At 43.3% G+C, this 20,909-nt stretch overlaps 11 protein-coding genes across 11 annotated transcripts; 5 read left to right on the top strand and 6 right to left on the bottom strand.

Moving 5' to 3' along the window:
- Positions 1-115: 115 nt before the first annotated feature.
- Positions 116-1,096, top strand: O0I10_002515 (3-demethylubiquinone-9 3-O-methyltransferase; the record flags this gene model as incomplete). Its single annotated transcript, XM_058482597.1, has 3 exons — positions 116-406; positions 461-599; positions 669-1,096. 3 exons carry the CDS (start codon positions 116-118, stop codon positions 1,094-1,096), a joined length of 858 nt encoding a protein of 285 aa, XP_058346621.1.
- Positions 1,097-1,132: 36 nt separating this feature from the next.
- O0I10_002514 (uncharacterized protein) lies at positions 1,133-2,779 on the bottom strand (the record flags this gene model as incomplete). Its single annotated transcript, XM_058482596.1, has 10 exons — positions 1,133-1,422; positions 1,477-1,589; positions 1,651-1,668; positions 1,727-1,784; positions 1,844-1,908; positions 1,964-2,033; positions 2,104-2,234; positions 2,319-2,345; positions 2,434-2,617; positions 2,680-2,779. 10 exons carry the CDS (start codon positions 2,777-2,779, stop codon positions 1,133-1,135), a joined length of 1,056 nt encoding a protein of 351 aa, XP_058346620.1.
- A 972-nt stretch (positions 2,780-3,751) lies between these two features.
- On the top strand, positions 3,752-3,994 carry O0I10_002513 (uncharacterized protein; the record flags this gene model as incomplete). Its single annotated transcript, XM_058482595.1, has 2 exons — positions 3,752-3,817; positions 3,881-3,994. The coding sequence occupies 2 exons, from the start codon at positions 3,752-3,754 to the stop codon at positions 3,992-3,994; spliced, it is 180 nt and encodes a 59-aa protein (XP_058346619.1).
- Positions 3,995-4,252: 258 nt separating this feature from the next.
- Positions 4,253-4,804, bottom strand: O0I10_002512 (uncharacterized protein; the record flags this gene model as incomplete). The annotated part of the gene is made up of 3 exons (XM_058482594.1): positions 4,253-4,462; positions 4,537-4,683; positions 4,742-4,804. The coding sequence occupies 3 exons, from the start codon at positions 4,802-4,804 to the stop codon at positions 4,253-4,255; spliced, it is 420 nt and encodes a 139-aa protein (XP_058346618.1).
- A 101-nt stretch (positions 4,805-4,905) lies between these two features.
- On the bottom strand, positions 4,906-6,895 carry O0I10_002511 (uncharacterized protein; the record flags this gene model as incomplete). Its single annotated transcript, XM_058482593.1, has 11 exons — positions 4,906-5,040; positions 5,103-5,192; positions 5,244-5,352; positions 5,407-5,585; positions 5,645-5,691; positions 5,745-5,890; positions 5,948-6,089; positions 6,146-6,284; positions 6,348-6,513; positions 6,581-6,726; positions 6,788-6,895. 11 exons carry the CDS (start codon positions 6,893-6,895, stop codon positions 4,906-4,908), a joined length of 1,407 nt encoding a protein of 468 aa, XP_058346617.1.
- A 115-nt stretch (positions 6,896-7,010) lies between these two features.
- O0I10_002510 (uncharacterized protein) lies at positions 7,011-8,383 on the top strand (the record flags this gene model as incomplete). Its single annotated transcript, XM_058482592.1, has 5 exons — positions 7,011-7,655; positions 7,706-7,945; positions 8,001-8,093; positions 8,150-8,261; positions 8,322-8,383. The coding sequence occupies 5 exons, from the start codon at positions 7,011-7,013 to the stop codon at positions 8,381-8,383; spliced, it is 1,152 nt and encodes a 383-aa protein (XP_058346616.1).
- A 44-nt stretch (positions 8,384-8,427) lies between these two features.
- O0I10_002509 (uncharacterized protein) lies at positions 8,428-9,441 on the bottom strand (the record flags this gene model as incomplete). The annotated part of the gene is made up of 2 exons (XM_058482591.1): positions 8,428-9,257; positions 9,345-9,441. The coding sequence occupies 2 exons, from the start codon at positions 9,439-9,441 to the stop codon at positions 8,428-8,430; spliced, it is 927 nt and encodes a 308-aa protein (XP_058346615.1).
- An 821-nt stretch (positions 9,442-10,262) lies between these two features.
- On the top strand, positions 10,263-11,550 carry O0I10_002508 (uncharacterized protein; the record flags this gene model as incomplete). Its single annotated transcript, XM_058482590.1, has 5 exons — positions 10,263-10,377; positions 10,446-10,645; positions 10,707-10,848; positions 10,910-11,145; positions 11,212-11,550. The coding sequence occupies 5 exons, from the start codon at positions 10,263-10,265 to the stop codon at positions 11,548-11,550; spliced, it is 1,032 nt and encodes a 343-aa protein (XP_058346614.1).
- A 229-nt stretch (positions 11,551-11,779) lies between these two features.
- On the top strand, positions 11,780-14,461 carry O0I10_002507 (uncharacterized protein; the record flags this gene model as incomplete). Its single annotated transcript, XM_058482589.1, has 5 exons — positions 11,780-12,292; positions 12,357-12,940; positions 13,008-13,332; positions 13,393-13,935; positions 14,003-14,461. The coding sequence occupies 5 exons, from the start codon at positions 11,780-11,782 to the stop codon at positions 14,459-14,461; spliced, it is 2,424 nt and encodes an 807-aa protein (XP_058346613.1).
- Positions 14,462-16,887: 2,426 nt separating this feature from the next.
- O0I10_002506 (uncharacterized protein) lies at positions 16,888-17,256 on the bottom strand (the record flags this gene model as incomplete). Its single annotated transcript, XM_058482588.1, has 1 exon — positions 16,888-17,256. One exon carries the CDS (start codon positions 17,254-17,256, stop codon positions 16,888-16,890), a length of 369 nt encoding a protein of 122 aa, XP_058346612.1.
- Positions 17,257-19,675: 2,419 nt separating this feature from the next.
- O0I10_002505 (uncharacterized protein) lies at positions 19,676-20,158 on the bottom strand (the record flags this gene model as incomplete). Its single annotated transcript, XM_058482587.1, has 2 exons — positions 19,676-19,981; positions 20,069-20,158. 2 exons carry the CDS (start codon positions 20,156-20,158, stop codon positions 19,676-19,678), a joined length of 396 nt encoding a protein of 131 aa, XP_058346611.1.
- Between the last annotated feature and the right edge of the window lie 751 nt (positions 20,159-20,909).

Below are 20,909 nucleotides of genomic sequence, written 5' to 3'. Positions count from 1 at the left end.
ATACAGGATGGGTGACAACAACAATGCTACTCAAAACATTTGACGCGCCCACTGTATTTGTACTTTCTCTTCTCTCCGCTTATACACACACCCACACCCACACAAAGGACAACACATGCTCCCAGCCCTGCGTTTATCACGATCTTGTCATCGGCCGCTTTTTATGCGTGCCTTTCAACGTTCTTATGGCAGCAACAGCTCTGTAGACGCCGAAGAAGTGAAAAAGTTCAACGCCATGTCTCAGCAATGGTGGGATCCCGATGGCGAGTTTGGCATGCTGCAGCTCATGAACCCTGTTCGTGTACGTTACATACGTGACCAGCTTCCTCAGAACGACAACGAGACGCATCCATTCAAGGGCCTTCGAATGCTTGATATCGGTTGTGGCGGTGGTTTGTTGTCAGAGGTAAAAAAGGATATGTAGTATGCGTGTCACCATCGTTGACATGTTGCCTGTTAGTCTCTTGCACGTTTGGGTGGCCAAGTCGTAGGCGCTGATGCTTCTTTTGATAATATCCAAATGGCCAAACTTCATTCACGTAAAGATCCTCGATTATGGCGTGGCCCTGGTAGTGTTGAGTATCGACATACACTTGCAGGTAAATTCATTCATTCATTGTATCAAGGCACATGAGAGACAATGAGATTAATCAATTGGGGGATTATAGAGGATTTACTTGAAGCCAAGGAATCATTTGACGTTGTATCGGCCATGGAGATCATTGAACACGTATCAAATCCACTCGCATTTCTGCAAACTTGTGGCGACCTTGTACGACCTGGAGGTTCCTTGTTTTTATCCACTATGTCACGCACCTTGCATTCGTACCTGTTGACGGTCTTGCTGGCTGAGGACATCTTGGGAATTGTGCACAAAGGAACGCATGACTGGACAAAGTATATCAATAGCAAGGAATTGATTGCAGCCGTGGATTCGATCAAGGGAGGGTGGACAGTGCAGGACGTTCGTGGTATCTTTTGGGATCCTCTCAAGCGGAAATGGTGGTTGTCAGAGAAGAATGGTCATATCGCACCCTGTGGAATAGAAGCTTTAGAAGTCAATTATCTTTTGACAGCCAAAAGGAATGAAGATTAGAGATTTCCAATATATGTATATAATATATGCCTTTGTTCAATTAATCAAAACAGTGGATTGAGGTGTGTTTGATGATGCTTCTACTACAATGGGTGGTTTATCTTCTAATGGTGATTGGGATACGCTGGCTCGGAAACGATGCATGGCTCGAATGGCTCCAACAGCACCCTTGAGCTTACGTCGTGCACAAAAGTTCTCTCGTACATTCTTTAAAAGGTCAACATCATTGGCGTCTTGTCCTATCAGCCATTTATCCTCAAGTGCCTCCTTTGCTGTTAGCCGCTTTGCAGGATCGAGTGTCAAGAGGCGACGAATAAAGTCCTTGGCTACAAAAACATACCCTTAGTACGCAAGTCTTTCACAAATACAACATGACTTACCATCCTGGGACACTGTACGCCAATACCTGTCATGGAACTCGTATCGAGCATGTGTGATTTCATTAATGAGCTCACTTGGTTCTTCTGCTTGGAATGGTTGATATCCACACAATCTAAAGTATCGTTTGCATGAACATGAAGCCCTTGTAGATTATGTTCCTTGATAATCCTTACATGGTATACGTGATGACCCTACAATAGCAATATTAGCTAAACCATCCCTCCATTCGTTTTCCTTTGAATACTTTACCCCACAGCCCACAGATCGACTGGAGCTCCACAACTCTTCTTTTCCAATACCTCAGGTGCTGAGCATGGTCCACAAGTTACCAAAAATAGAATTAAAGTTTTCTGGATTGCCGCTTACCAACATAACCTGGAGATCCGCAAGCTGTTTGCGCCGTTGATTGTTGATCTGACAATGTAGCAATCCTGTTTAAAATCAGTAACGATCCCCATTATTATCATTTTCGATCGATGACAATACCCAAAATCGCATATAGCCAAGTCAGCATGTGCATCGGATGTCTTAAACAGGAGGTTTTCTGGCTTGAGATCTGAGAATGATAGTACAGGACATTACCAAGTTGCCCATGTTTGTTGCTGTAGTAGCATGTTCATCCATACCTCGATGTACAATGTTGTGTGAATGCAAATACTGTAAACCACTTAGTATTGATCGTACTACCACGACGGCGTCCTTTTCAGTGAATTTCCCTCGTTCAAAGAGCCTGTCAAACAACTCGCCGCCGGTAGCACTAAAAAGAGTGTGTGTCTCAGGTGTCAAAAAGAATCCCAGTCCATCTGCGTAACCATGCAATGTCTCATTCCAGATACTTTACAGTTCAAACACTAGATAAAACTTTTCTCTAAAACCACTTGTCAATATACCATGTTGCATGTGCTGGGGGAGAAAGGGAGGGGAGGTGGTGGGAGAAAAAGTGTGTCTATACATACCGCGACTCGAACCACTCAAAGAAGCCAATCACGTTTGGATGAGACAATCCCTCGAGGACTTTCATTTCAGCATAGACCATATCGAAATGGCCTTTGACATTGCGTTTGGGAATGACCTTGATGGCTACTGGCTTCTTATCTACAACTCGTATTGCCCGTCGGACATAGCCAAAAGAGCCGGTGCCTAGAACAAAACATGATCTGCATTAAGAGAGGTATATCCACACCTACATCAACTCTTATTACCAAGGGTATCTCCAAATTCATAGGTACGTTTCTTGATGTATGAAGTAGGTTGTTGTACACCACCGTGTAAAATTGTATCAAATGTTTGTAATAAACCCATCATGAGATCAAAAAGAGAAGGAAAAGAAAAAGGAGAAGACAACGATGCTTTGTGTGTCCTGCACCACCACCACCGCTCGCTCACACACTAGTATGATCCGCTTTTCCGAAACTCCCGAAAGGTACTAGGCGGGCGCAGTTTCCCTGGGAGGAGAAACCATGTGCATAGTAGAGACCTTGATCCAACAATGAGATGACGTTGTTGAGTAAATCATAAAAGAGAATAATGGGCATGGTGGCAAGAGCATCCTGTTTTCTTATCCCTAAAGTGTCTCAAACCCATATGTGCGTGTGTGTGTAAACTACATGCATCCTATATGTTATTGCTGCAAATGCATGGATATATATATACAACACAACATACAACTGCATTGCTGCAAACGATGGCTCAATTAACAATACCTTGAATTTTTATTCTTTGGATTCCTATCCTAATCTATATCTAAGGTATGCATATGGCTACGTGCGAACAATGGAGAAGGACATGATCAGCAGAAAGGATGATGAGGGATGTCCTCACGTACCACACAAGGAGTAGACCTTTTTTCTTTTTTCCAAATGCGGATGCATAATGCCATGCATGTCCCCCGTCAACAGCAGCAGCAGCAGCAGCACAATCCCAACCTGATGATCCCCTTGCATTTGACATGCAACCAAGAATATAACATGACCATTGCTATACTTCGTCAACTATTTTGCTCTGTAAATAGAAATATAATAACAAAAAGAGCGAGATGTGTGCATTTATTGACGCCGGATGTGTATTACGTACTTATTTTTGACGAATGCAGCTCGCTGCACAAGGAGACAGAGACTTGCAAAGCATATCATCCTATCCTCTCCCTCTCCCTGTTTCCAAAAAGTCAATTTCGTCCATCTCTGAATAACTTATAAAGAGAGCACACTCCACACGCCATTACATTTTCTTCATTCTCAACTTTTTTCTACCACTGTTATCACCACCATCATCATCATGTTCATCACTGGATTTGCCGTTGTTATGGCTGTGCTGGCCACAAACTTTGTTGTCGTTGCCGAGGTAGTGTTGCATACTTCTTCATTTCCATGACACGAACAAGAGATTAAAGCCTGTACTTTTTAGCGAAGCATTACATTGTCAAAGAACAAGTCTCAAAAGAAGGCACGCCGTGAGATGGATGAGAAGCAATGCCTTATCATGGATGAAAAGAAGGCTATGGCAGCTGCGCTGTCATGAACACTATTCCCATCGTCATCCCATTCATCTATCTCCCCTTCGCCATGATCGTCATCTTGTACCCCTTAATGCACATCTCTAATCACACTGAAAAAAGGCCTAATACACACGAAATGCCTTTTTTGTATCCAATGCCTGATATACATGAAATGTTGATTCTTTTATGTGCGTGGATAACTGTGTATATACAAAGACATGTTGATGCTGAAAATGGTGTAAAGGTCATGGATGTGTATGTGTGTGGATTGGGATAATAGATCAATGCTGCTGCTGTTGTTGTTCATGCGCAATTCTCTTGATTTCTTCAACACGTTGATGGATTGTTTCAACAGCTGCGGTCCATACTTCAAGTTCTTTTTGTTGTCCAGCAACAGTGGCACGGAAAGGAATACTCTTTGTTGTACTCATGGCAATGCTACCGGTCTTGCGGAGGAAGCGAACATTGTCTCTTAGGGCAAGTTGGATATCCTGTAAAACATCCATCCCATATTAGATCCACCTAGTCTCTCCCTTTCTATCAACAAGTACAGTATCATACATACATTCACAAGCGAGAAATAACGTGCTGCCAACGCTTCGAATTCCTGAACACGTTCGTGGACCGCCTTGGAGGTGTCTTCGTCATTCTTGCTGTCATCGCTCAGAATCGCCAGTGCATCACCTGCCGTTTCAACAAGAAGCACCAGTTTCTATTCATGTCGATTAGTAAGAGAGCAAGTCATTCCATATCAACCGAGCAATGGGCACCTTTTCAACTTCGTGTAGATTCTTGATGCGCGTAGTACTCTCGGCAAGTTGTGTGGTATCCATGTTGTAAGAAAGAGAAAAGTGCAATTGTCCACCAACCAACCAACCCCGCCATCACTCATTCATTCCCTTCCAGTATACAGCAAGCAAGCAACTCGAGTTTATTATACATTCAAATCAAGACATGGTACTTTTCCATTTGGCAAACTTCCCATAGGACATGTAGACCATTTCGAGCTATCACATAAAGTCCATCCTTTGTTTCCATCCACGTCCATCATATCTTCATCATCCATTATCTAGAAAAAAGTAAAACCCCCATTAGGACAATGTATCATCCACCATCCCAAAGTTTACTTACAACTCCTTGCATCGCTTGGATACGTCCTTTGAGCTCACTCAATTCTCCTTCCATATCAACCTCTTGTACCGTATCAGCTGCATTATTCGCCTATTCAAAGCAATTAGCATCGGTGCCCTGGATAAGAATGAACCCACTTACGCTGTGTTTGCTAGCCAAGTAGCTGTCAATGTATTTCAGGAACGGTTCAAGATCCCTTTCCAGGTCATCATCTGCCACTTGGGAAATATTTCGCAGGACCACCCGTGTGCTATAAATAAAATGTCATTAGTCTAAAGGCTGATCCTGAGAACAATGAACTTACAAATGATTGGGGTAACGAAGGCATCCTTCCATAACATCGTTCAATTCAATGTTCACCAAGATAGACTCATTGTGATCACCACCACCTCCAAAATCATTCGATACAATGTGCTTCAAGTAACATGCGAGTGTTAACAGGTAGCTGTTGCCCGTAAGGTCATCATCCAGTGCATTATCCTCCTATATGTGTCGACATGTAAGCATGGGGCATGTACATAAAGAATAGGAATACGACTTACCAAAGGTCCTGACACGATGTAGGAGAGCTCTCTGCTGATTTTGTATTCTACACAATGAAAGATTAGCGTCATTGATTGTTCACAATGAAATTGCGCTTACCTTCTTTGACATCCAATCGCTTCACAATCGCATCCAGCAACTCCTTGGCAAAATTAGAGTGTTCCCGATCCAGCGCACGTACGAGAGGAAGCCATAGCTCAAGTAGATCCTTTGACAAAACCATGTAGTCAAAACTTGGACGCTTCCTACAATACCATCAACATCAGCATCACATGTATGAACCATCCCCTATCATGACGTACTTTTTGCTGACAGGCACTAGACCACCAGGTTTCAATAGCTCGGGAACCACCGCGTCTCGAATGTAGGGTCCTGATACAGCTTTCATGAACTTTTTCAATGCTTCCTCGTGATCATCGTTGGTGGGTCGACCGCGTCTTGAATCTAATGGATTGATTAGAGCCCATGATCATCCACTCTCTGAAGATCAAACTTTTTACCTTTTATAAATGTTTTCCTAGCATCCTTGTATTGTTTTAATGCCAATCGAATAGCAAACACCTTGTTTTCATCAAGGATAGGCGATCTTTCAGGCTTGAGTTCCATTGCCCAATAAGCATCATACAGCCATTGTAACGCCTAATCCCATTCTCAGTATCGATTTGCATGACCCCATCCATCCAATCCATGTATGATGTTTACCTGTTCAGCTGCTTCACGTAAAACGGATATACCTGGGAGATGTTCATGGGTAGCTGCATGACGAAGTTCAACAAACCACAAAGGTAATCCCAAGCGTTCTGCGATCTCAGATGTAGCTCGTGCAACAGAGCCTGTTTGTAAAGGATCCACCATGCCATTGACAAATCTATGATTTGATCCCCTTCAATATGTGATCCACGTGATCAACCTCCTCCTCTACCACCATCATTTACCTGATGAGTGCAAAGGCATATAATTGTCGTAGCTCCTGTAGTGATAATGCCATATGGCCTCCTCGGTCTCGTAGTCGTAATTGTATCAATGTGGATGTACATTCAATAGCAGTGGGTAAACGTCCTCGACTTGACCAAGCAGCCACCTATTTATGTGTGTGTTAGGTCTTGCATAACTAACCCATTGTGGTCCGTGGTTGATTTTACCCGATCGACGCCATGTTGAGCTTCTTCTGGTGATTGAGAATATAGCCATTTGTGAACCGTTTCGAATTCTTCAAAGTTGATCCAAGGGACAACGCGTAAACCGCCCATGGCTGTAAAGGTATTTGAGAGAGAGTGAGTGTGAGTGAGTATGAAAAAGAAAAAAAGAAGTCGCTTCTCCTTTTGACCTCTTCCCTTTTTTTCCTCCCCGCTGTGTAGCTTTCAAATGTCAAAACGAGCCGCCGATGCCGAGCCTGAATCCAGCACTGCTGCAGTTGCTGTTCGAGCAAAACGCGCCCGATCGTCTCAAAAGGAAGGTCATGTAGAGGACTGCACCGATCCAGAATGCCAAGGGTGCGATGTCGGGGAGATTGAGATCACATTTGTGCGCAAAGACGAGCATGGTCACGAACAAACAGCAACACCGAGCGCACAGGAACTTTTGGATATGGCCATTGCTGAAGCATCACATAGCAGCAAACAACGGGATGATCATCTTGTACGACGCCTGTTTGATTTGGCATTGGAACAGTATCAAGAAAAGGAAGCGGATAATCGAGTCGGTTATGCAACATGTCTCATTGAACTTGGACGTGCCATTCATGTGGAAGAAAGCTTACGAGAAGGTCTTGACATCTTGCGTGGTCTCAACAAGAAGCAATCATTGGATGATGATGAACAGCAATTGTTATTGGCACGTGCAGCGATGGATCTTGCTATTTTCATTCGAAAGCGACAAAACGCCTTATATGAAGAGTTGCTGGATTCAGAAGATGAGGATGAAGAACCTAGTCAAGAGTTGCTCAGCAAACAAAAAGTAAGCAGGGAGGAAATCAAGCTATGCAAGGAAGCTTTGGATGCCATTGACAAGGTAAATGTTTTGTTGTTGTCATGTTGGATCAAACTAAAGTAATGCGTTAGGTGCTACCTTCTTTGGATAAAACGCCTACCAAAGCTGTCCGCTCAACACTGGAGAATCTACACGCATACGCTCAGCTTTTGGATCAGCCCTTTCATTTTGAACACATCTCACTTGTCCTTGATGCCCTTGTACGCTACATTCAACACTTTACATATCAAGAAGACCCAGAATCTCAAGCATTATGGGCTGCCAGTTTATTACATAAGCAAAAGTTTATCCAAGATACTGGAAAGCAGCAGGTAACACGAATCCATTTCTCTCTCAAAAGACAATATGGCTAAGTGTGGTATTTAGGATCTATGCAACGAGATTGAAAAGTTGATTTCTACAGCCAACAAGATCTACAAGGAACAGAATAAACAAGAATACGCACGTGGCATGGAGCTGGTGAGTGTGACACATGTTGCATTAACACAACATGTTACTAATGTTGTTATCCATAGCTCGGCATGCTTCAATTGACCCAATCCAATTTGCTTGAGGATGAAGATGCTGTTTTGGAAAAGTATGACGAGGCAATTGCATCATTCAAGAGAGCGTTGGAATTGAATCCAGGTAAAGCAAAGAAAAGTGGTTTTAGAACAGCTTCATTCATTCATTTATATGTATACGTAGACAATCAAGATCTTCAAGACATGGTCAACATGCTTAATGGAGAAGAAGAAGAAGAGGAATAGAAACCTTTGTTTTAAATTACATCTTATACATGTCTCTAATATAATCAACCAATCCAAAGCCATTCTTTATCAATGAGATCCATCACATCGCTTCCTTCTGATGTGCCTTCAGTGAGTCGTACTTTTCCATCCTTTTCGAGTTTGAGTAAATGTAATACCACACCACGGGTGGCTGCTAGGAATAAGGTGGTTGGGAGACCTTGGTATATTTTGCCGGCAATGTCTGTTGCTGACCATGGCTTTTCTGGTCCCTCGGAAGTCATCACCTTGACAACTTGCTTCTCTCGTTCTTCACGATGTTGAATATATTCGGTGATTCGGGCCACACCATCTTCGACGACTGGGCCATGTCCTGGATACAATCGTTTCGGTTCAAGTGCCAATAGCCGACGTAATCCCTCGAGATACTCTGACAAGTCTTCAAATACAGCCGTGCCTTGACCCAACACACAATCGGCCGTGAACAAGCTTTGTTCTTCCTCGAGCAAAAAGGCACAATGATCCTTTGTATGGCCCGGCGTATAGAGGACTCGGAGTGTGAGTGAAGGATCGATCTTGAAGATTTGATTATCTTGGAGTGGCGAAAAGGGGACATCTTGAGGAAATCCACGATGACCTTCAGCATTCTTTGAGGAAGCTGGATATTTATGAATGCGGATATTACGACGACTGTTGAGGATGGATGAAGCGAGAATGTCTTTGAGTCCACCAAAATGATCAGGGTGTGCGTGTGTCACAATGATATCCGATATGTATGCATTGGGTGATATGCTCCTAAGAGATTCTTCAAGTAACGGCACATATTCAGGTATCCCTTGACCTGCGTCGATAAGTAGTTTACGTGCTCCCGTACCAAGTAGATAGGTGTTGGTGCCTAATGACAACAACATGGTCATCGTCCCATCGCCATAAGCTCTTCTTGTTCCTCATTGCAAAAAAAAGTCAAAATAAAAAAGCATACCTTGCAAAGTGAATTTTCCTGGGTTTAAGCCGAGCACTCGCCATACACGCTCAGAAAGCCGTACAAATGTAGGAAGGGATACCAAGTTGTCCACCATATCGTATAAAGGAACAGAGAAAGAGGGTGATGGATTTTCCCACCCAATGTCCTACTCGCTGACAAATCTTATTCCGTACCATGGTCAATGACGTGTGTATGTTGTTGAGCTTGGGACAATCATCCAAGTACACATGCATCCACTCATGGTTCATTTCCTGCATAAAAGACAATGTCGGACTCATTCAACAAAGAAGACCTTTCCACCTTCTTGCCAAGTCTTATATACGCTATAACTAGGTACCATTGTCAAGCGATTTCAATTCCATTAAAGGTGTCTGCCAAAGATGATTTTTTAATCTAATTCCTTAATTCCATCGTTGAAGCAAAGCAAGTTATAGAAGAAAAGGAGGAATTCGATGCATGATGCCATCAGTGTGGTAAATAGCGACACTCAAAGCGCCATCTGGGTATGAAATTGGTATCATTCCAAACACGTTTTGTATTCGATTCAACCTGTTGCATGAGAATTGATCCAATCAATCCAGCATCCCATTTAGTAGTAGGAGCAATAGTGAGTAACCTGGTGGCCTCATCAACTTGAGTATAGCTTATCTACCACATGCATGAGTATAGAAGTCCACATTCGGTAGCATGAAAAAAGATACGAGGAGAGATCAAGTTATAGAAGAATGATGTGGTAGCTTTATTGTCGACAATGTAAAGGCTTTATGGATACGTGTGTAGCATGGGGTAAAAGTGACGAGGAAACAAAGGTTTACCAATGACAGGTACAACAACGATCACTATGGAGATAAATTTAAGTGAGCTTGTGACTCCCGCAATTTCTTTTTGGCATTCCATTCTATCACCATCTTTTGCATGTCAACCGAAAACAATATCCTAGATACCTCAAAGGAGGCCTTTATCAACCTTATTTCGCAACTAAACGACTCTCAGTTGCATGAATTTGATGCCTTTGCACGTTCAGCACTTGGTACGCTACTACTTGGACGTCTTGTTCAACACACTCTTATGCTGACGATCGTGTGCTTGCTTCCTTAGACGAGTATCACCAACAACTCCATAATCATGACCATGGCAGTGACGATCTTGACATGGAAGCCAATGACGAGCAGGGATTTCAACCTGTGAGCGATGCCAAGTTGCAACGGCTGGGACGTATTGTAAAAGACTTGCGATCTCGCGTACCGATATCAGCTGAAGCACCAGGTGAAAAGACAATGATACCAGACACCAAAGACGTGAGTCATTCATTCATATCTATATGGGAAGGACCATGGATCTCATATGTATATGATCTAGTTTGCAGGCTATACGGAACAAAACACGGTCCATGTGGATGGATTCCTGTTCACCGAGGATGATGTGGATGATTTGTGCGATCGTGGCAAGCTCTCGCGTAATTATTGTGTTGATTGCATGTCAAGGAATACACAACCTTTGAGTAAGTGGATACGGTTGCTAGGCAACAAGGGTGGTAGAGCTGATCCATTTCTTGTTTTCAGATTTCATTTCACACTCTGCATCCGTCATGCAGCTACAATTCCTATATCAGGTGGCTTTGGCTAACCGCGTCAAGGACAAGGTGATTGTGGATATCGGTTCTCGATTAGGTGCTGTGCTTTATTCCGGCTACCTGTTTACACGTGCAAGCAAGTTGATTGGTGTTGAATTGAATGAATGGTTCTGCAAGCTACAACAAGAGATGGTCAACAAGTATAAAATGGGTGATCGGGTGGAGGTAAGTTATCAAGAAGGGTATATATATGGAAGAATGAATTTGCTCTAACTCCCCCCCCCGCCATAGGTTGTTTGCAAAGATATCCAGCAGGTGCCTGAACTTCTCAATCAGCAAGCGGATGTCGTTGTTATGAACAATGTATTCCAATTTTTCAATGAGTTGCCAGTACAACAGCAAATTTGGAAGTTTATCCGGTCCGAGACGAAGAAACGATCAGGATTGCTGCTTGTGACCTTGCCTTCATTACAAGAACAGCTTCGAGAAGCCAACATGTCACCAACCAAGCTCATGAAAGGATGGGTTAAGGAAATCAAGTTGGATTATGAGGGCGGTTGGTTCCAAGATCAATTGCATGATGATGAATTGGATGAAATCAGCCAAGTCCATTTGTACAAAGTGTTATAGAATTCGTTGTTGTATTTATAAAGTTGATAATAGAAGCATGTTTATTCTTCAAAGAGTGTAGTGTGATGAGGGTCAATAGGATGTGCATAATAATGCTTGATGGTTGTGGTTGTGGTAGTGGTGCCTTTGTTGTTGATTTGTCCGCCCGCCACTTGCAAAATTTATTTTTCGGGCAAAGACTCGATCAGCTTTCTTTCCCTTGACAGTCTCTCTCTCTTTCTCGATCGCCATGCCCGACAAAGCGATCCTTGAACCTACCTCTCAATGGTACACGATTGAACTTCCAGAGATCACTCCCAACGATGTGCAACTCTCTGCTGAAAAGATCGCCGAGAAAAAGTCATACGCCAAACAGCTACTCAAGAAGGAGAATGAGCTTGTCGACTTGACCGGCGCCTTATCCACCAGCGATCGCAACTTTGTTTCCAACATTTTGGCTTCGGGTACACTCAATGATAAGGTGTCTGCTTTGACTCTGTTGGTGCAAGAGTCTCCTGTCCACAGCTTGAAGACAATGGATACCATGCTCGCCATGTCCAAAAAGAAGGGTCGAAAGGAAGCTGTCATGGCACTCGAGAGTTTGAAGGATTTGTTCCTTGGATCCGTTCTCCCAGACCGCAAGCTAAAGTACTTTGCTGATCAACCACTCGCTGCTCATGGTGTCAAGGATAAGCATCTTGTCTTGTGGTACTTTGAGGACCATTTGAAAAAGTATTATTTCCAACTTGTTCAACAAATTGAGGTATGTTCATGTTGTGGCATACATGAAAGTGATTCCATGTGACTTATTGGATTTGTTTGAATAGGCACTTTCCCATGATCCTCTTGTTCATGTTCGTATGGCCATGGTTCGATGCATTCATGATTTGCTTGTTGGAAAGCCTGAACAAGAACAGAATTTGCTAAAGTTGCTTGTCAACAAGCTTGGTGATTCTGAAAACAAGGTGGCAGCCAAAGCATCACAATTCATTATCGATTTATTGGTGGCTCATCCCGGCATGAAGTCCTTCGTTGTCCGTGAAATTGAACAATTGTTGCTTTTGCCCGATGTATCCGAGCGTGCACAGTACTATTCGCTTATCACCCTCAATCAAACCATTTTGACGGCTAAGGATACGGCAGTTGCCAACAAGCTCATCGAGATCTATTTCATCTTTTTCCGACGCTTATTGAATTTGGCTGAAAAGGAGGAAGAGAATGGTGAAGTCAAGCTGGTACCTGTCAATGACAAGAAGAAAAAGAACAAGAAGAAGGGTGGCAAGCATGGCAAGAAGAAACCTGAGCCCAAGAAGAATGCTGAGGAAATGGATGAAGTACGTAGCAAGATGATTGCTGCTATTCTTACTGGTGTCAATCGTGCGTTCCACTTTGCCAAGATTGCCGATGAAATGTAAGTATCTATGATATGGGAGGAGAGGAAAAGGCGCATGCATACTAATCTATGTATCGGATCATAGTGTGGAAAGACATTTGGAGATTCTTTACAAGATTACCCACACAGCTTTCATCAACACTGCCATCCAAGCCCTCTCTCTCATTTTCACCATTTCGCTCTCCAGACAATTTGCAGCTGATCGATTCTATCGCACACTCTATGAATCGCTTCTTGACACTCGACTCTTGACGACTTCGAAGCAAACCATGTATTTGAATTTGTTGTTCAAGGCTATTCGTGCTGATACCGATCTCAAGCGTATCAAGGCCTTTGTCAAGCGCATGTTGCAAATCGCAGGTCATCATCAACCCCCATTCATTTGTGGTGTCTTGTATCTCTTGAGTCAGGTAAGGTTTTCATTTTCCTATATACAATGGTGGACTCATGGGTGTTTATATATACAATAGTTGACGGAGACACATCCTGGTTTGCGAGCCATGCTTACGACTCCAGAAGAAGATGATGAGGATGAACATTTTGAGGATGCACCCTCTGAAGAGGAGGAAGACAATGACGATGATGATGAGGAGAAGAAGAAATCCAACAAGAAACCAGCACAAAACAGCGCACGAGCCAACTATTACGATGGACGTAAACGTGATCCCCGTTTCAGCAAAGCCGAAACCAGCTGCTTATGGGAATTGATACATTTCAGAAATCATTACCATCCCTCCGTGGCCAAGTTTGCCAACATGCTGTTCAATGATGAAAAGATTGCCGAACAATCCGACATGCACAACTTCACACTTATTCACTTTTTGGATCGATTCGTGTACCGCAATCCCAAAAAAACCGCAACAACACGTGGCAAATCTATCATGCAGCCTCTTCCTGGTCGCCAAGATGGTGGTATTTTGATGACACGTGGTAACACACAACAAGAGCATGCCGTCCCTGTCAACTCTGAAGCATTCTGGCGTAAAAAGATTGAGGATGTACCAGTGGATGAGGTAAGAAAAAAAATGTTTACAGGTGGGAAACCAGGATTACTAAGACGAGACCTTTTTTTTACATTAGATCTTTTTCCACAAGTACTTCCAACAAAAGCGTGCTGGTGAAGATCTGGATGAGGAGGAATCTAGCAAGAAGAAGCGAAAATTGGAGGGTGAAGATGTGGATGATGAACAAAATGAAGATGAAGTCTGGCGAGCCATGATGTCTTCGATACCCGGTGGCCTTGACGATGATGAGGATATCGACGATGTGGACGACGATGAAGATGATTTCGACGATGATGAGATGCGAGCTCTATTGGAAGATGACGACGACGATGAAGATGAAGATGCAGAGGGCATGGAAGAAGCCTCATCCGATGATGATAATGAAGATGTTATGGACGAAGACGATGATGAAGATGAGGAGGATGATGAACAAGCTGAAGAAAATGAAGATGACGATGATGAAGGAATCACTATCAATGGCGTTAGAATGGTCGAAGCGCCTTCGTCTGATGAAGAAGAGGAAGACTCGGATTGAAATTGCCAGCATTGAAATCATTACTCACACGCACACACTCACGCACACACACGCCTTGTATCAACAACCATACGAAACATTTTCCCCATATTTTGCATCGGCTAGTCATTCTAGATAATCATTGCTTTCTTTTATACATCCAATCCAAATAATACAACTTGCTCATTCGTACCCGATTTACTTGTCACATTGATGGTTCATGTCACGTGTCTATGGGGGTGGTCTTGACATTGTGAGATTCTCAATACCTTGTATTCATGTGTTGATGCATTCTTTATTTGCTCTCCTCCTTGGCACTTTTAAAACATGCAGGGTTTCCTTGACCAGATGATCTTGGATCATGTACCCTTGCTGCTTGCTGAGCAATACCCACCTGAATATCCCAGGTCTATTGTTGGTGATAGGATGGCGTAGCCAACAAGGATTGGGGCCAATCCGTCAATGATAATGAGCCACTTGGCAATGTTCTTTTGGGAGACACGGTCCGTTAACATCCGATGTGAACAACAAAAACCATGACAAGAATGCTCAAAAGAGTAATTCATTTACCATGTGACGTTCGTTCCTCCAATCAGAGGGTAAGCAGAAGGAGGTGTGTGTGTGTATGGGATGCAACGCCTATGGATACCACGTACAGCCCATCTGGGTGTATCGGGAAATGTGAATGGATGGATGAATGCGAATGGACTCCCCATCATCCCCCACTAAATACAGGGATAAAGCATTCTTCTCTCTCTCTTTTGAACACTTGTTTTGCATATGTTGGAAGATTTTGGATCAACAAGTCTGCGGGGGGTGGGTAGGTAAAGGTGAGGCTGAGACAAGTAGAAGGTGTAATAGGCATCTTCCACTAAAAGGTGCAGGTAATACTGTACAAGCGGAGGAGAGATTTGAAGCGGGGAAGGGGATTATTGTAAAGGGTAACCCACAAAAGGGCGTTTGTCGGATGTACGTACAGCGAAGGAAAGATGCATTTTTGTGTCCCTGTTCATATATGGGGGCTATGTGTGTTATTAAGAGAGAGAGTGATCAAGCCCAACTGACAAATCAGATTGCTTCTTTAAGTCTGAATTACTATAAGATCAATAATGATGATGGCAACACAGTATATTATTGGGGTATAATGATCGACGATTGTGATGGACACGGATCGGATATGGAAGAGTATGATATAGAATGATATTATAGTACATGAATCATGGTGCAGCAGCAGCAGCAAAAAAAATGAGGGGCCCCAACATTCATTATCATCATCATCATTGCACACCGAAAGGAGTGGAAAGTAAGGATTTCATCAATCAAGAGCTTACCACCCACCCACCACCCACCATAGAATTCTGCCCCAGCCAGGAGAGTGAAAAAAAGAGCTCTCACTCCACCTATGCACATGCATGAAGAAAAAAGCCGCGAGTCATTTTTGCGGAAAATCACTCACTCACCCACCCACTCAACATCATCATCATCACCTTAATGCCAAGAGAGAGTGAGAGAGTCACCCACATTACTACTTACGCTGCTTTTGGTGTGTGGTGGTTCGCCCCATATTGTACACCTACACAGGTGGGGGGAGAGTGACTTGAGAAGCTAACCTACATACATACGTATCCGAACCCTCATGCCCAAATACTTTATCACCATGTTGATCAGACGCAGTATGATATAGGCGTTGCCATTACTCGGGTGGGGGAAAATAAGGCTAGGTTGCGTGGCAAATCTTGTGACGAGAGGGTTTTTGCCGAGTGTGGTGTGTGTATGTCAAAGAACGAGGCATTGGCACCGAATCACATGTTGCGAGGCTTGTCAACTTTGCTTGTGATAGGCAACGAGATTTTGCTTGTGTACATACACAAGGACAACTGACATAGACATATGATGATATACAAAGACTATATCCCCCAAAGGCTTGTATCGAAAAAAAAAAGATGAGACATGAACTACAAACAACATTGCAGTTGCAGCATAATGCGTATGTGTATGTTTCAAGATGTGCTTGCTGTAGGTTGAATCTTATTGCACAGCCAGCATGTTGATGTTGTGAGCTAAGAATCTACATACAAGATGAGTCTAGTGGTCAATAAGCCTAGTCGGCATTTGACATAGGTCGTAAGAACAAATAGATCCCAAACATGAAGAAAAAATTGTGCGTCCTGCGCATAGGTGGAAGGGCCGATTGCCTTTCAAGAAGCGCTTTGTATTAATGTTTACATGCATAATGTATGGAAGGTGGGTAGGAGGAGGAGGAGAGGATATGGATTGCTCCAGCGTGTTCTGTGCTAGACAGTAATTCTGTTGTTTTGTACATAGATAAATAGTGAAGGGGGCATGAGAAAGCTCGGGATAATATACAATGAATTGAACAAGGATGAAATAGCATGAAGGTTTGGTATATGAGTATGGATGCAAGAATGGTGAATGTATAGAGTTGATCAGCATAGGACGCGATTACTGGAGCCAACAATGAAAGAGGAAGTCCCATTTCGCTGTTCTGCTGCACAAGAGTTGTTTTCGGAGACATCTTGATCTTCGAGAGCTGGGAAGGAAACATACATTTCCATGAAAAGGCTGTCATTGTGATTTGAATCCTTTTTACATTCGTCAGGCATGTCTTGTTGAATACTGCTTGTAGAAGATGTCTCGTCGTCATGGTTGCCAGATGGCGACACAAACAGCAACAAGGTGCGAACAAACGATGAAAAGGAATTGCGACGAGGATGTTGGTCACGCGAATGCGATTGTTGGTGATGATGTTGTTGCTGTTGTTGGTTATCGAGCATCATTGATGACATGACAAGCATTGTATAGTTGAAAACGGATGTAGAAAAGAAGGGGAGGAAGAATGGTAAAATGATTGAACGAGCTTTTATATACATTTTTCGAACATGTGCAATATTACAAAAAGACTTTTTGGGGGGAGTGGTTGAAAGCGAGGGGGGACCCGATCCACCAACAGAAAGGGGAAACCAAAAATGGAAAGCAAGGGAGCAGGAGAGCCTAGAACATGAACACTGGTGACACATACAAGAGTGTGCCTTCCACCCACCCACCCTGGGACCATGATCGGACTTGCCCACATGGTGGTTGTTGCTCTGTCTCTTTCACCAAATACACCCATCCGAACCGCCCGGGTCAATAAACGTTCTCTTTTTTGCTCCAGCACAATCACACATACATTAGCCTATTCAAGCAACATGCCATCGATGAGTGATACTACTACTCCTACTTATGTCATTTGTACGTAAACTTGAAAGGAAAAGCATGGTCACCGCGTGGAAACGACATTGCTATCAGTCGAAAATGCATACAAAATGAGCTATAATGCCTCATCCTATTGCATAATGGTTGAATCACATCATATGGTTCATAAAAGATGATCATCATGGTAGCACATCACCTTTGTTATCCACCATACAAAATGCAAGGATGTGTGTGTATGTGTGTATTTGTATACTTGAACAATGAGCAATACTGAAACATTGCATGCATCTCAATAACATGAGCGGATTTAAGCAAGAGAGGATCTGCAGTTGAATCACATCCCAATTCTAAGCTAAACAACCTGCACAAAGGGGTAGCTGCTGCCTTGCAAGAAGAAGGTAGTGGATGAGCAGGAGTGATCGAAGCACAAAAAAGAGCCCTTGTCATTGGCTCATGCTTTTGCCGATGTTGGCTCCCGAGATCATGATGAGCATAAGGGCAACAATAAAACCTGAAAATGGCATAGATGACATGATATGGTTCACACCATATGATGGCCGATCCCCTTCACTCCTCCCCAGCAGTATTGTTGTTTGTTTTTTTGCGGCGTGTGTGTATGGTGTATGTGAAAGCCCGCTCCTTTCCTTGTTTAAAATACATGATGTTTATACTTGTGGCTCGAGCGGGAGATCATCAGATGGTGAGTATTTCGCAGCCATTGCTTTGTGTGTGTGTGTGTGTGTGTGAATAAGAAGCAATTCGAACGCGTTGAGTGGTGGACATTTCGGCATAGTGATACGTTTCCGTGTTACTAAATGTCGATAGGTATAATCCTGTTACAGTGATAGGTCAACCAGAGCGTGAGTAAAATCAAAAATTGTGCGTCTTCCTAGCCGTCGGCAATGGCTCCCATATGAAAAACCATGGCCCGTTCGGCGCTATGACCATCGTGTGATATTCAGTATAAGTAGCCTAAGCAAAAGTACCATCGTGACCTGCCTTGGTTCCCGGTACAAAAGAGAGATAATGCATCTACATTGAATGCCGATTGCTCTCCGCTTGCCAAATATCCGTAACAACAACAATGAATTTGTCGGGTGCGGTGGAGTTGATTTTGTGTGGCTAGTATTACATGATGTTTATGGAGAGTTTATCCTCATCAGCAAAGATCTCTCGCTTCTCGTTTTCAATTTTCATATAGCGCATTTGCTTATTCACCGTTGCACACCGATAGGTGCACGCTTTGTCTCTCGCTCTCTCCTTTGGAAAATACGTCATGGACCGCGGGTTTTCTTTTTGAGATCCCCCACTCTTCATCTTTATTATGCTTTTTCATAAGAACATGCTCACCAATGGCGTTTGAGCAACATTTGCTAAGCTATTAATCGCGACGACTGCTCTAATTCATAATCAACCAATTGGCCCATGGCCTAAAAATATAAAGTAATCTGGGTCCCTCAGCCTACAATGGAAAGAGCATTACGCGGAATAAACGGCACGAGCCGATTACAACAACAGGAACGGGCGACTTGGGGGAATACATTACATTGGTACAAGACACCAATGAGATGCCTGTTGAAAATCACATACACTGGCAAGCACGTGTAGATTTGTATTTGTTGTCTGTGTCTGCCATCAAATTCTTTCTGAAATCTTCTATGACTGTAAAAGCATTCAACGCGTAGCTTTCTATTTGAGGAAACAACGATGAGGCGCGGGAAATGGCGTTAGGCAGTGCAACTGATCGAATCTTTGGGATGTCTTGAAAAGGCTATTATCCACATATCTTTCTTGGCAACGAATGCCGAGCAGCTCAAAACGTTTATCCGTACAATTGCTATGCCAACAACAACAACAATGCAGCTTAGTTATCGGTAATTCCCACATACATACTTATACTACCCAAAGAGAAGTCTAACCAACCTATTCAAACACGAGCAAAGCAGCTACAAAGTAAATTAACTTTCCATCTTTTTATTGTGAGAGAGATGAAGGGGGAAAATGACCATCGCTATCAATTTACTCCTGGGAGCGGAGACGAGCACCAGCGTTGATGACCTTGACGTTGAGTTGAGCAGCACGTTCAATGATTTCAACACGCTTCTTGGCGCAAACGTTGTGGGCGATCTCAGCAGCGTAGGAACGGTTGTGCATCAACAAAAGATCGAGTTGCTTAACGTTGCTAACGGTGAACTTGCGGAAACCGTTGGGCAACATGTGGCGGGTCTTCTTGGCAGAGCCGTAACCAATCTTGGGCATAGCAGCTTGACCCTTGAAGCGACGACGCATAGCATTGTCGATACCCTTGGGCTTTCTCCACGATTCCTATAATATTCCCCCAAATCATTTAGCAACCTTGTCTCGTATCTATAGATACACATCATGTGATATCCTTTTCTCCTCTCAACTTACACCAACACGAGCGAAACGGTCGGATTGATGGCGCTTGAAGGGAGCAGTGCGCTTCTTGATGATCTTGTGCTTCACCACAGGAGTAACCATTTTCTTTTAACTACGATGGAAAAGAGGACGTTTTTAGAGTTGGCGGTTGGTGTTCATTTGTGAATGGAGGGGTGGAATCGACCATGGAGTTGCGATGTAACGCTCGATCGGTGTCTTTTTTTACGTGAACGAGACAATGGCTGGATCGATGCACATGCTGATAGTCGTATTGTTGATGGATGATGGATGGATGCCTTACCCCACTGATGGATGGATGAGAGGGAGATCCTTCATGTGCACAGGGATTCGCTTCACTTGACACTGGGGCTCTGCCCAACCATACTCCGCCACCACCTTCCCTTTTACTACCCACACAGTGTAAATCACCCACACGACCAGATCCCCGATTTATGCATACACAACACCTGTCATTCCATAATAAAAGTATACATGATGCATGATAGAGATCTAGTGCCTTGATCATATTTTTTGGGGGGGTTGGTATGATAAACAAAAAGATAGCATGTTTTGATGATGATGATGGTGGCAGTAGATCATGATTTATTGTGACAGATCCATCAAGCTTTCTATCATCATCATTGCATTGTTTGGATACCTACATATGCATACGGATCATTTCCGACTGATAAACTCAATCACGAGTCGACATCTCGACGTCATGGTTACATCAATGAATGATTTTGGCACACGCACAGTCCACCACCACCCACGAAGACATCACATGCTGATGCCTTTACACTTGTCTTGTTCACCAGGTTGTCATCCATCCTATCATTGCCGCCAACTGACA

The sequence above is a fragment of the Lichtheimia ornata genome, assembly GCF_029851405.1.
Source record: "Lichtheimia ornata isolate CBS 291.66 chromosome Unknown scaffold00007, whole genome shotgun sequence".
NCBI classification, from domain to species: Eukaryota; Fungi; Mucoromycota; class Mucoromycetes; order Mucorales; family Lichtheimiaceae; genus Lichtheimia; species Lichtheimia ornata.
Note: the sequence above shows the minus strand (reverse complement) of the source record. Positions and strands in the feature narration are given on the sequence as shown.